Source organism: Lepidochelys olivacea, assembly GCF_965140295.1.
Source record: "Lepidochelys olivacea isolate rLepOli2 genome assembly, chromosome: 28".
NCBI classification, from domain to species: domain Eukaryota; kingdom Metazoa; phylum Chordata; order Testudines; family Cheloniidae; genus Lepidochelys; species Lepidochelys olivacea.
The window spans coordinates 2,854,356-2,866,574 of record NC_140438.1 but is presented as its reverse complement, the minus strand read 5'-3'; the positions used below and the strand labels follow the sequence as shown (position 1 = coordinate 2,866,574).

At 63.3% G+C, this 12,219-nt stretch overlaps 1 protein-coding gene across 1 annotated transcript in view; it reads right to left on the bottom strand.

Moving 5' to 3' along the window:
- Positions 1-4,267: 4,267 nt before the first annotated feature.
- The window catches only part of GUCY2D (guanylate cyclase 2D, retinal), a gene marked incomplete at its 5' end in the record, with an annotated part of 34,466 nt that continues 26,514 nt past the window's right edge, over positions 4,268-12,219 (bottom strand). Inside the window, 11 exons of the mRNA XM_084616601.1 lie at positions 4,268-5,076; positions 5,926-6,046; positions 6,411-6,496; positions 6,712-6,806; positions 6,977-7,075; positions 7,556-7,730; positions 8,056-8,248; positions 9,975-10,138; positions 10,362-10,510; positions 11,492-11,641; positions 11,752-11,908. Coding sequence (XP_084472727.1) covers positions 5,965-6,046; positions 6,411-6,496; positions 6,712-6,806; positions 6,977-7,075; positions 7,556-7,730; positions 8,056-8,248; positions 9,975-10,138; positions 10,362-10,510; positions 11,492-11,641; positions 11,752-11,908 — 1,350 coding nt within the window. The 3' untranslated portion in view covers positions 4,268-5,076; positions 5,926-5,964. The remainder of the gene's footprint in view (positions 5,077-5,925; positions 6,047-6,410; positions 6,497-6,711; positions 6,807-6,976; positions 7,076-7,555; positions 7,731-8,055; positions 8,249-9,974; positions 10,139-10,361; positions 10,511-11,491; positions 11,642-11,751; positions 11,909-12,219) is intronic.

Sequence of the window (12,219 nt, the reverse complement as noted above, 5' to 3'; positions counted from 1 at the left end):
TAGCCTGGGGCAGGGCCAGGTTCTGACCTGGGTCAGACTCGGGGTCAACCCCGAGTGGCAAGAATGACTCCCCCCAGGGAAGGACACGCCTTGAAATCTCTAGCCTGACCCTTTATTTACATGGTCACACAGTCGTTAACGACCCCAGTCGTGAGGTGTCTAGTTCATCTCCTCCGCCCACCCCGACACGTTATAAATATAGATATAGTCCCCTGCCCTTCCCCCGCCACCCTGGCCGCTTCCCTCCCCCCAAGATACACCCAAAAGTCGTTGCAAAAAAAAAGTACAATTTGTACACGAGTCTATGAAAAATGATAGACAACCAGATCCCCAGACCGGGTGGCCGGCTCCTCCCTCAAAGCTGTGAGCCTCCTGGGCCTTTAAAACACGGCTGATCACAGGCCACCCCTTTAAGAAAAATTTTTTTTGATCTGCAGACAAATATTTACCAAGCACATTGAGTGTCATCAGAAATGCAGGGTAGAGAAAGATGGCCATTCACAGGCCACCCCTTTAAGAGATGGATGATTATATGCCACCCCTTTAAGAAAATTTTTTTTCATCTGCAGACAAATATTTACCAAGCACATTGAGTGTCATCAGAAATGCAGGGTAGAGAAAGATGGCCATTCACAGGCCACCCCTTTAAGAGATAGACACTCACAGTCCCCACCCCCGGAAAGTTTTTTTTGTCTGCAGACAAATATCTTCCAAGTAAATCGAACCACCATGAAAAAACGCAGCATAGACAAAAGTGGCCACCCCTTTAAGGAAAAACAAATCTACAGATTAAAAAATGACCATCCCTTTAAGAAATATGTTTCCCCCCCCCCGCCCCCTCCCCGCCACAGACACATCCCGACCAGGTGCATGGGGCACCTCATTCCCACTGCACCGAAATATTGATCGAGTACAGTGACCCCTTGGCCTCCACCTCTGGGTGGGTTTTACGGGAGGGGAGTTTCGTGTTGGGTTGGGGGTGGTGGTGTTTGTTTGCAGATCACTATTGACCAAGTCCGTCGAGCAATGACAAAAACCCATGTGGCAGAACCTAGCCAATCAGCCTCAAGCCCTTTATGACCATATTTTTTGTCCACAGACAAATATTAACCAAGTGCACCCGGGCTGGCATTGCGATAATTTTCCAGACAGGTCACTGGATTTTGACCGCAAGGTCGGGCATATTACGATTATTTTTGGCCCAGTTTTTCACAGGCCACTGTAGCTGACTGATGATCTGGGCGGGTTAGGCCCCCGCCAAGGGGAAACCTGATCACGAGGCGAGGGCATTTCCAACCATTTCATAACAACTGTGGGGGGCAGCTATTTCACTCATTCAACCAACAAACCACGGGGAGAAAAGTCATCCCGGCTAAAGATTCGGCACGGCCGAGAACGCCAAAGACTTAGAATCATAGAATATCAGGGTTGGAAGGGACCTCAGGAGGTATCTAGTCCAACCCCCTGCTCAAAGCAGGACCAACCCCAACTAAATCATCCCAGCCAGGGCTTTGTCAAGCCTGACCTTAAAAACTTCTAAGGAAGGAGATTCTACCACCTCCCTAGGTAACGCATTCCAGTGTTTCACCACCCTCCTAGTGAAAAAGTTTTTCCTAATATCCAACCTAGACCTTCCCCACTGCAACTTGAGACCATTACTCCTCGTTCTGTCATCAGCTACCACTGAGAACAGTCTAGAACCACCCTCTCTGGAACCCCCTTTCAGGTAGTTGAAAGCAGCTATCAAATCCCCCCTCATTCTTCTCTTCTGCAGACTAAACAATCCCAGGTCCCTCAGCCTCTCCTCATAAGTCATGTGTTCCAGACCCCTAATCATTTTTGTTGCCCTCTGCTGGACTCTTTCCAATTTATCCACATCCTTCTTGTAGTGTGGGGCCCAAAACTGGACACAGTACTCCAGATGAGGCCTCACCAATGTCGAATAGAGGGGAACGATCACGTCCCTCGATCTGCTCGCTATGCCCCTACTTATACATCCCAAAATGCCATTGGCCTTCTTGGCAACAAGGGCACACTGCTGACTCATATCCAGCTTCTTGTCCACTGTCACCCCTAGGTCCTTCTCTGTAGAGCTGCTGCCGAGCCATTCGGTCCCTAGTCTGTAGCGGTGCCTGGGATTCTTCCATCCTAAGGGCAGGACTCTGCACTTGTCCTTGTTGAACCTCATCCGATTTCTTTTGGCCCAATCCTCCAATTTGTCTAGGGCCCTCTGTATCCTATCCCTCCCCTCCAGCGTATCTACTATTCCAAGCCATTCCAGGCAAAAACCAAGTGTGTGTGTGTGGGGGGGGCATGGAGCCACATTCGTTCAGCCCCCCACGGCTGGAGGCAGGAACCAATTGCAGGACCTCCAGCCCCACAAAGCAGCTGTTGGCAGGGAGTGAGCAGAACGTTGTTCCCATCACTCCCCCAAGAGGGAGCTAATCCCCCAGCACCCAGACTCATATATATATATTAGAAAACAAACCTTGAAGGCCCTCTTTACCCATCCCAAAGAAGCAAAAAACGAGCAAAAAAATATTTGTTCATGGCTTCCAAGGCCAGCCAGGATATTTTGCTCAGGTAGTTTGACCTTCTGGAGACCACAGGCCAAAGACCTGCCCCAAAATAATCCCTTCTTGTGCTAGAGAAGCTCTTTAAAAACAAAAAAACACACCCCATCTTGACTGAAATCTTGCCCAGGATGGAGTATTCACCCCACGCCACTCGGTAACTTGTCCCAACAGATTGTGCCCTTTAAAGTCACACTGCCACCTTTAAGAGCAATGGGATAGTAAGGACCTGGGAATTACCATGAAGGAGAAGCTGGCTAGGAGTCAGCAGCGTGGCCTTGTTGCCAAGAAGGCCAACGGCCTATTGGGCTGTGTGAGTAGGAGCATGGCCAGCAGATCAAGGGACGTGATTATTCCCCTCTACTCATCACTGGTGAGGCCACAGCTGGAGCATTGCGTCCAGTTTTGGGGCCCCCACTACAGAAGGGATGTGGACACATTGGAGAGAGTCCAGCGGAGGGCAACGAAAATGATCAAGGGTTGGGGCACATGATTTACGAGGAGAGGCTGAGGGAACTGGGGTTGTTTAGTCTCCTGAAGAGAAGAATGAGGGGGGATTTGATCGCAGCCTTCAATTGCCTGAAGGGGGGTCCCAAAGAGGATGGAGCTCGGCTGGTCTCAGTGGTGGCAGATGACAGAACGAGGAGCAATGGTCTCACGTTGCCGTGGGGGAGGTTTAGGTTGGATATTAGGAAACACTATTTCACGAGGAGGGTGGTTCCCCAGGGAGGAGGTGGAATCTCCTTCCTTAGAGGTTTTTAAGGCCGGGCTTGACCCCTGGCTGGGATGATTTAGTTGGGGATTGGTCCTGCTTTGAGCAGGGGGTTGGACTAGACACCTCCTGAGGTCCCTTCCAACCCTGATCTTCGAGGATTCTGTGATGATGGGGGGGGTCTGACTGCCATCTAGCGGCCAGCTGTGTGTACTGCATGTGCATGAGATTTTTTTTTTTTCCTTTTTTTAACCCCTGAAACGCCAGGTGGGTAAAGAAAAGTCGAGTTGGGGGTCGGCCCACATCCCCCAGGACAGCCGCTCTGCCGTGACCCCCCCCCCCCACATTCCTCTTGGGCACCGTTCGCGTGGTGCATGAGGAGACAATCCTGGGTGGGTCCGATGGGCATGTCCGGGGGCAAGGTCTGTGGTTTTAACCCCCCGCGGGAGAAAGAGCGCAGCCCAGACCTCGGCCGGTGACGGAAACGCAATCCGCGAGGAGACGGTAGATTTCATTGTTACCAGGTGGATCCAGCCCTGGCCCCCGACGGATTCACTCCCAGCCCACTTGAGTCAATCGCCTTCTCCCATCCTGAAGATGTGGAAAAGCCCCCTTGTCCCATTCCCTGCCCCCCTGAGCCAGCCAGTCCCTGCTCTGGGGCCGGATGGGAGCTGGCGCCCCCTAGAGGGGACAAGCCCCGTGCCCCATTCCCACCCCCCAATGTCCCAGTCCCGGCCCTTGGTCCGGATGGGAGCTGGTGCCCCCTAGAGGGGAAAGGGCCTGTGTCCCATTCCCTGCCCCCTGAGCCGGGCAGTCTTGGCTCTGAGGCCGGACGGGAGCCAATGCCCTCTAGAGGGGAAAGGCCCCGTGCCACATTCCCATCCACCCCATGCCCCAGTCCCCACCCTGGGCCAGATGGGAGCTGGCGCCCCCTAGAGGAGAAAAGCCCCATGCCCCATTCCCCCCCGCCCCCATGCTCCGGTCCCTGCCCCCTGGAGTCATATGAGAGCCCAGATACTACAGTGCTGGATAGGGAAGCCTCGTGCATACAGCCAGCGTGGCCGTGGGCGGGAACTGAACCCAGGACCTCCAGCCCCACAAAACATCTGTTAGCAGAGAGGGAGCAAAACTTTGTTCCCTTTGCTGCCCCTAAAGGGAGCTAATCCCCCAGCACTCAGCCGGCAAACTACAGTAACCCCATGGGGGCGTCGCTCCATTGCCCCATCGTGTCTGTCCGGGGTTCTCTGCAGAAAGCAATTAGGGTCTGAACAAACCACCCAGCCACCCCCATCTCCTCACAGTGGTACAGTCTGAACCACTGAAGAAAGGGGGGAGAACGGCTGGTCCCAGGGGACACTGCCCATTACAGGAATGAATGTGAATTCTCAGGTTGGCTGAAGTCCCATAATGCACCTGGGGACCTTGATTGGAGGTGAACGGCAAATTCCAGGTTGGCCGAAGTCCCATAATGCACCTGGCTTTGTAGTAGGAGGTGCATGGAATTTCCCAGGTTGGCCAAAGTCCCATAATGCACCTGGCTCTTCGGCTGCAAAGCAAACAGCGATTCCTAGGTCAGGGCCACAGTCCCACAATGCACCTGGGGAGGCGGGACCAGCGCACACAAAGACGAGTCCATTTCTGGTAACCGGCACCAGTTGCCCGCCTGCCCCGGCCCATTCTCCTTCCGCAGGGTGTGATGGGGTCGAGGCGGGGGAGCAATCTGAGTCTGCCCTGCGGCAGAAAGGCCCATAGAGACTGGCCGGAAAGTGTCAGGTGGTCTTGGCCGCAGATCTGGATAAGGGGGGTGGAGGCAGAATTAGTCACGTCAGAGCCACTCGATCTCCCCCAGTTTCCCCCCCGCTCCCGCTTTTATTGGGGTGGCACTCTAGGCCACATCTCTATGGCTAGGGAGAGCTGGAGGACTCTAAATGCAATAGAGTTGGGCCTGTCCATGACCATAGGGTGTGGGCCAGGGCAATAGAGTGGGCAGAGTGGCTCTATGTAGGTGGCTGCTCTGGGCCCCAGCTCTATGGTTCAGGAGAGTTGGAGGACTCCAAATGGAATGGAGCATTGGGGTGACCTCAGTGGGGGCAACCCGTAGGCCACCCATGACCATAGAGCTCATGGCTAGAGCGGTCCTACCGTCCCAGGCATTCTAGCCCCGTCTCTATGGTTATGGGTCAGTCCATAGGAGTGGGGATGGAACCAGGCTCCTGGAGGGCGCTCTGTGATCAGGGCGGGGTGGGAGGTTGTTGGAGGGGAAATTCAGAGGGAGGGTGAAGGGGAACGATATGGTGGAATTATGCAAATGATCTGGTGCATATTAATCAAATATGTAAATGAAAGCCATGCTCATTTGCATAGACCTGTGGTTTCTGGACCTGGCTCTGGTTGGGGGCGGATTAGGGATTTGTTCCCAGGGAAAGAGGAGAAGCTAAGAGCTGCCGGTGGCCGCTGATGGAGTGTCTAAGGGGGAGGAGCCCAGGGTAGCCCCACCTTCCAGGAAGTGGGGCCAGGAGGGGCGTGGCAGGTGCCTCTGTCTCCCAGCATGGCTTGGCCTTGCCAAGTTGCTCCTGGGGGCTCCTTTATCCACAGGGGGGCGGTTATCGCAGCTCCCCTGTCCCCCAGCCCTGGCCTCACCTCGGCCCAGCCTGGCCTTCCGCTCGCTGGTCTCCCTCACTACTTGTTCTGCCGGGCTTTCTCCAGCTTCTTCCGCCGGTCCTCGGGGATCTCGTCCAGGCTGATGCCGTGGTTACTCGCCCTGAAGGAGGGGGGCAGAGTGAAGCCTGGTGCCCAGGCCGCTCCCCTGCTCAAACCACTAGCCCCCACTCCCCTCCCAGAGCCAGGGAGAGAACCCAGGAGTCCTGGCTCCCAGCCCCCCTGCTCTAACCACCAGGCCCCACTCCCCTCCCAGAGCCAGGGAGAGAACCCAGGAGTCCTGGCTCCCAGCCCCATCCCACTTTGCTTCTTTCCAGGCGTCCCCTCCCATCTCCCTCAAGGCCCTCTCCCCTCTCAGGGTGGCCTCAGGGCCTGGGCACAGACAGTGACCACCCACCCCCTCCCGTCCTGCCTCTCCCATCCCCCCATGGAGGTCAGAGGGGGCTCCAGGCCCATGATGCTCTTACCCCGGCTGCAGGTCGGGGGGCGTAGGGATGGGTTTGTTGAATCCGTCTCGTCCCACCAGCCAGTATGTGTCTTCTACACCTTTGCCCTATGGCAAGGCAGAGAGAGAGAGAGACTGTGAGCCCAGGGCTGGAGTGGCGGGGGGGCTGCGGGTCAGGAGTGGGGGGCACCAGCAGGGCTGGGGCGGTGGGAGTGCTGAGCTAGCAGGGGCTGCAGGTCAGGAGTGAGGGGCACCGGCAGAGCTGGCGGGGGGCAGGGCTGGGCCAGCAGGAGCTGTGGGTCGGGAGTGAGGGGCGCCGTTACCTTGAGCTCCGTCTTGCCCCGAACGTCCAATTTGAATCCCTCCTTTAGCGAGTGCAGGATGGTGACCGTGCGGATGTTCACGTGGATCCGGTAAGCTGTGGGGGGCGGGGGGCACCAAGAACATGGGGGGTGAGCATAATAAAATCGCCACCCTCTGCTCTGTCCACCCCCCCTCACCCCCCACATACAAACACCCCTGGACACCAGCCCAGGAGAGTCTCTCCCGCCGGCCCCAGCGCTGCCCCGGGGACGAGGGGGGACTCACGCAGGCCGGTGGACTCCATGCGGGAGGCGGTGTTGACGGTGTCCCCGAAGAGGCAGTACCGGGGCATGGTGAGCCCCACCACGCCAGCCACGCAGGGCCCTGTGGGGAGACAGGAGAGGAGACGGGTTACAGTGGGGACGGACAGGGTGACAGGGCGCTGGCCTGGGCGGGACCGACACAGCAATGGCCTGAGATTGCAGAGAGCCTGAACCCATTGTTCTGACAGGGGGAGGTGCCCCCTGAATCTCAGTGGGGAGTTATCTCCAAACCACACTGCTCTGGGGGGGCCCAGCCAGCCCCAAGGCAACAGGGATGTTGGGGGGAGGGAGCAGCCCTCATTCCCCACCACCACTCGGTGAAGTAAACCCCAGGGAAAATACCGGGATCCCACTGCTAACACCAAAACCTCTCCAGGGGTAGGGGTGGAAAGAGTTCCCCGGTGGAGGGCAATGAAGAACCCCATTATGGTACCACTCCAGATGGGGATCCGGTAAGCTGGGGAGGGCAGAGGAAAAGGGGCACGGCCATCATGAATGAGCGGAGGCCCACAGAGGCCATGGCATTGTGCCCGCGCCATACCGGAGTGCAGGCCAATGCGGATGCGGATCGGCACGTCGGGCATGTGGCGCATGCGGAAGGAGCCGACGGCGCTCAGGATGTCCAGTGACATGTTGGCGATTTCGCCCGCGTGCCGGTTCCCATTCCGATGGGGCAGCCCCGAGGCCACCATGTAGGCGTCTCCGATGGTCTCCACCTGCCGGGGAGGGGCGGGGGTCAGACGGGGAGCTCTGTCCTCACCCTGCGGGGTGCCCCACCCAGAGACCCCCAACTCCCCAGTCCCTGCCACCCAAATCTCTGCTCCCCCGCCCCCCAACCTCCACCTGCCCCTGGCTGGGCCCCCCAATCTTGCCCCTACAATCCTGCTCCCCTGTGCCACCAGGCACTGCCCCCCATCTCCGGGGTCCCCAATTCCCCTGTGTCAAGATCTTCCCCCGTGTCAATGCCCTGCCTCCCGCCCAGGCCAGGCCCCATCCCCCAGGCCTGGCCCCACCCCACAGGACCGGGGATGGGGGCAGCACCTTGTAGACATCGTGGGAGCCAATGATGGCATCGAAGAGGGTGTAGAGGTCGTTGAGCAGGTCGACCACCTCGATGGGCTCGCTCATGGCCGAGATGGTGGTGAAGCCCACGATGTCGCTGAAGTAGAGCGTCACCTCCTCGAAGTACTCGGGCTCCACCGGAGTCCCCATCTTCAGAGCCTGCGCCACCGACCTGCGCCACCAGGGGGCGTCAGTGGGGCTGGGACGGCCCCTCCCCGGCCCCCCACCGCCTCCCCGGAGCCTGCGCCACCGACCTGCGCCACCAGGGGGCGTCAGTGGGGCTGGGACGGCCCCTCCCCGGCCCCCCACCGCCTCCCCAGAGCCTGCGCCACCGACCTGCGCCACCAGGGGGCGTCAGTGGGGCTGGGACGGCCCCTCCCCGGCCCCCCACCGCCTCCCCAGAGCCTGCGCCACCGGGGGGCATCAGTGGGGCTGGGACGACCCCTCCCCAGCCCCCCACCGCCTCCCCAGAGCCTGCGCCACCGACCTGCACCACCAGGGGGCGTCAGTGGGGCTGGGACAACCCCTCCCCGGCCCCCCACCGCCTCCCCAGAGCCTGCGCCACCGACCTGTGCCACCAGGGGGCGTCAGTGGGGCTGGGACGACCCCTCCCCGGCCCCCCACCGCCTCCCCAGAGCCTGCGACACCGACCTGCGCCACCAGGGGGCGTCAGTGGGGCTGGGACGGCCCCTCCCCGGCCCCCCACCGCCTCCCCGGAGCCTGCGCCACCGGGGGGCATCAGTGGGGCTGGGACGACCCCTCCCCGGCCCCCCACCGCCTCCCCAGAGCCTGCGCCACCGACCTGCGCCACCAGGGGGCGTCAGTGGGGCTGGGACGGCCCCTCCCCGGTCCCCCACCGCCTCCCTGGAGCCTCACCGACCTGCGCCACCAGGGGGCGTCAGTGGGGCTGGGGCGGCCCCTCCCCGGCCCCCCACCGCCTCCCCGGAGCCTGCGCCACCGGGGGGCATCAGTGGGGCTGGGACGACCCCTCCCCGGCCCCCCACCGCCTCCCCAGAGCCTGTGCCACCAGCCTGCGCCACCAGGGGGCATCAGTGGGGCTGGGACGGCCCCTCCCCGGCCCCCCACCACCTCCCCGGAGCCTGCGCCACCAGGGGGCATCAGTGGGGCTGGGACGGCCCCTCCCCGGCCCCCCACCACCTCCCCGGAGCCTGCGCCACCAGGGGACATCAGTGGGGCTGGGTCGGCCCCTCCCCGGCCCCCCACCGCCTCCCCGGAGCCTGCGCCACCGGGGGGCATCAGTGGGGCTGGGACGACCCCTCCCCGGCCCCCCACCGCCTCCCCAGAGCCTGCGCCACCGACCTGCGCCACCAGGGGGCGTCAGTGGGGCTGGGACGGCCCCTCCCCGGCCCCCCACCGCCTCCCCGGAAACTGCGCCACCGGGGGGCATCAGTGGGGCTGGGACGACCCCTCCCCGGCCCCCCACCGCCTCCCCAGAGCCTGTGCCACCAACCTGCGCCACCGGGGGGCGTCAGTGGGGCTGGGACGGCCCCTCCCCGGCCCCCCACCGCCTCCCCGGAGCCTGCGCCACCGGGGGGCATCAGTGGGGCTGGGACGACCCCTCCCCGGCCCCCCCCCCGCCTCCCCAGAGCCTGCGCCACCGACCTGCGCCACCAGGGGGCGTCAGTGGGGCTGGGACGGACCCCGACCCCCGGCCTCCCCGGAGCCTCTACCCCAGGCCGCAGTCTCAGCCGGGCCGCACGTTGTTTCTCTGGGTACCGCCGGCTTGGGGATGCGGGGAGTGTCTGGTCAGGTGCAGCCCGGCCCCTGCGAGGACTTGGGGGGCTGGCTGGGGTACAGGCCCCCCCAGTGTCCGGGCTGTGCCGGCCTCGTGAGTCTGCCCTGTATGGCTCCGGGCTCCCGCCCCGGCTGGGACTCACGGCGGCAGCATCTGGGTGAGCAGCTTGTCCGTCTTCTGCTTCTCGATCTCCAGCTCCTCCGTCCGCTCCCGGATCAGGTCCTCCAGGTTGCTGGAGTACTGCTCCAGCATGCGCAGCATGGAGTCGATGATGTTGGTCTTCCGGCCCTTGTTGATGCTCTTGAACTGCGGCGGGGGGCGGAGCGGGGGGAGGCGTGAGAGAGACGGCTCCCGCCTGGCTCCGGCGCCCCCCCCCCCAATGGCTCCGGCGTCTCTGCTCCCTGCCTCGGCATCCCCGCTCCCTATTGACTCTGGCTCCAACATCCCGGCCCCTCCTGGGCACTGGCTCCAACATCCCCACCGGCTCCGGCGCCCCCCTGTGCCCCATCCCCCATGGGCCCCCCGCTACCTGGTCGAAGATCTGGTCGACGGTGGGCCGCCGCTCGGGCTGCTCGCTCCAGCATTGCTTCATCAGCTGGATGCACTCCAGCGGGGCCTGGTCCACCGAGACCGAGGGCCGGCAGAGCGGGGGGGGCTTCTCCACCTTCCGGATGATCTCTGCCCACGAGAGGAGACCCACGGTCACCGCGGGCGCCTGCCGCCCCGCTCTGCCCCCACCTACTGCCCCGCCGGAGCTGGGGGGCAGCCCGGGGCTAGGCTAGCGGGGGGCTGTGGGGCGGGAGTGAGGGGCACCGGCGGGGCAGGAGTGAGGGGCACCGGCGGGGCGGGGAGGGGCAGGGCTGGGCTAGCAGGGGGCTACGGGCCAGGAGTGAGGGGCACCGGCAGGGCTGGGGGGGGCAGGGGGCTGCGGGTCGGGAGTGAGGGGCACCGGCAGGGCTGGGGGGGGCAGGGGGCTGCGGGTCGGGAGTGAGGGGCACCGGCAGGGCTGGGGGGGGCAGGGGGCTGCGGGTCGGGAGTGAGGGGCACCGGCGGGGCGGGGAGGGGCAGGGCTGGGCTAGCAGGGGGCTACGGGCCAGGAGTGAGGGGCACCGGCAGGGCTGGGGGGGGGGCAGGGGGCTACGGGCCAGGAGCGAGGGGCACCGGCAGGGCTGGGGGGGGCAGCGGGCTGCGGGTCGGGAGTGAGGGGCACCGGCAGGGCTGGGGGGGCAGGGGGCTACGGGCCAGGAGTGAGGGGCACCGGCAGGGCTGGGGGGGGCAGGGGGCTACGGGCCAGGAGTGAGGGGCACCGGCAGGGCTGGGGGGGGCAGGGGGCTGCGGGTCGGGAGTGAGGGGCACCGGCAGGGCTGGGGGGGGCAGGGGGCTGCGGGTCGGGAGTGAGGGGCACCGGCAGGGCTGGGGGGGGCAGGGGGCTGCGGGTCGGGAGTGAGGGGCACCGGCAGGGCTGGGGGGGGCAGGGGGCTACGGGCCGGGAGTGAGGGGCACCGGCAGGGCTGGGGGGGGCAGGGGGCTACGGGCCAGGAGTGAGGGGCACCGGCAGGGCTGGGGGGGGCAGGGGGCTGCGGGTCGGGAGTGAGGGCCCCTGGCAGGGTGGGGAGGCGGGAGCCGGAGGAGATGGGGGCACAGGCCCTCCCCCCGTACCGTCGGCCGGCATGTCCAGCATGCAGTAGGGGGCGCTGCGGCAGATCACCTCCTGCATGATGATGGAGATGCTGTAGACGTCCCCGCGGAAGGTGCCCTTGCGCTCCAGCGACGGGTCCCGCAGCAGCTCCGGCGCCGTCCAGAACCGATCTGGGGCCAACAACAAGCAGGGCCGGCTCAGTCGCCTGTAGCCCCCTCCCCGCCCCCAGACACCGCGACCCCTCCAGCCGCCCCCCCCGGACACTCCCCCGGGGCGTCACCTTCGGGCCTGGGCGGGTCGTGCGGGACCTTCTGGGCCTCCAGCAGCTCGTTGTAGCCGTGGTCCGTCACCTTCAGCACGAAGCGCCCATCCACCACGCAGTTCCGTGACTTCAGCCGCCCGTGGACCACCTCCCGGTGATGGAGATACTTCATCCCCTGCAGGGGGGGCAGGGCGGGGGGAGAGAGACAGGGGGGTGAGATCAACCTCCCCCATCCCTGGCTGGTCCCCAGGGCCGCCAGCAGCACTGGGATCTACTCTGACTGTGCGACAGCCCCAATTGGCCGTGTGGGGGATCCAGTGGATCCCTCCAACTCAGCCGGGGAGTTTGCTCCTTGGTTTATTTGCATCAATAGGTCCCAGGGGATCTCTGGTCCTGAAGCCCGGTCGAGCGAGTGGATCCCTCTGGCTGACCCAGGATTGAGTGGATCTTATGTTCTTTGAGGATGGCCGGGCTCCGGTGCCTAAT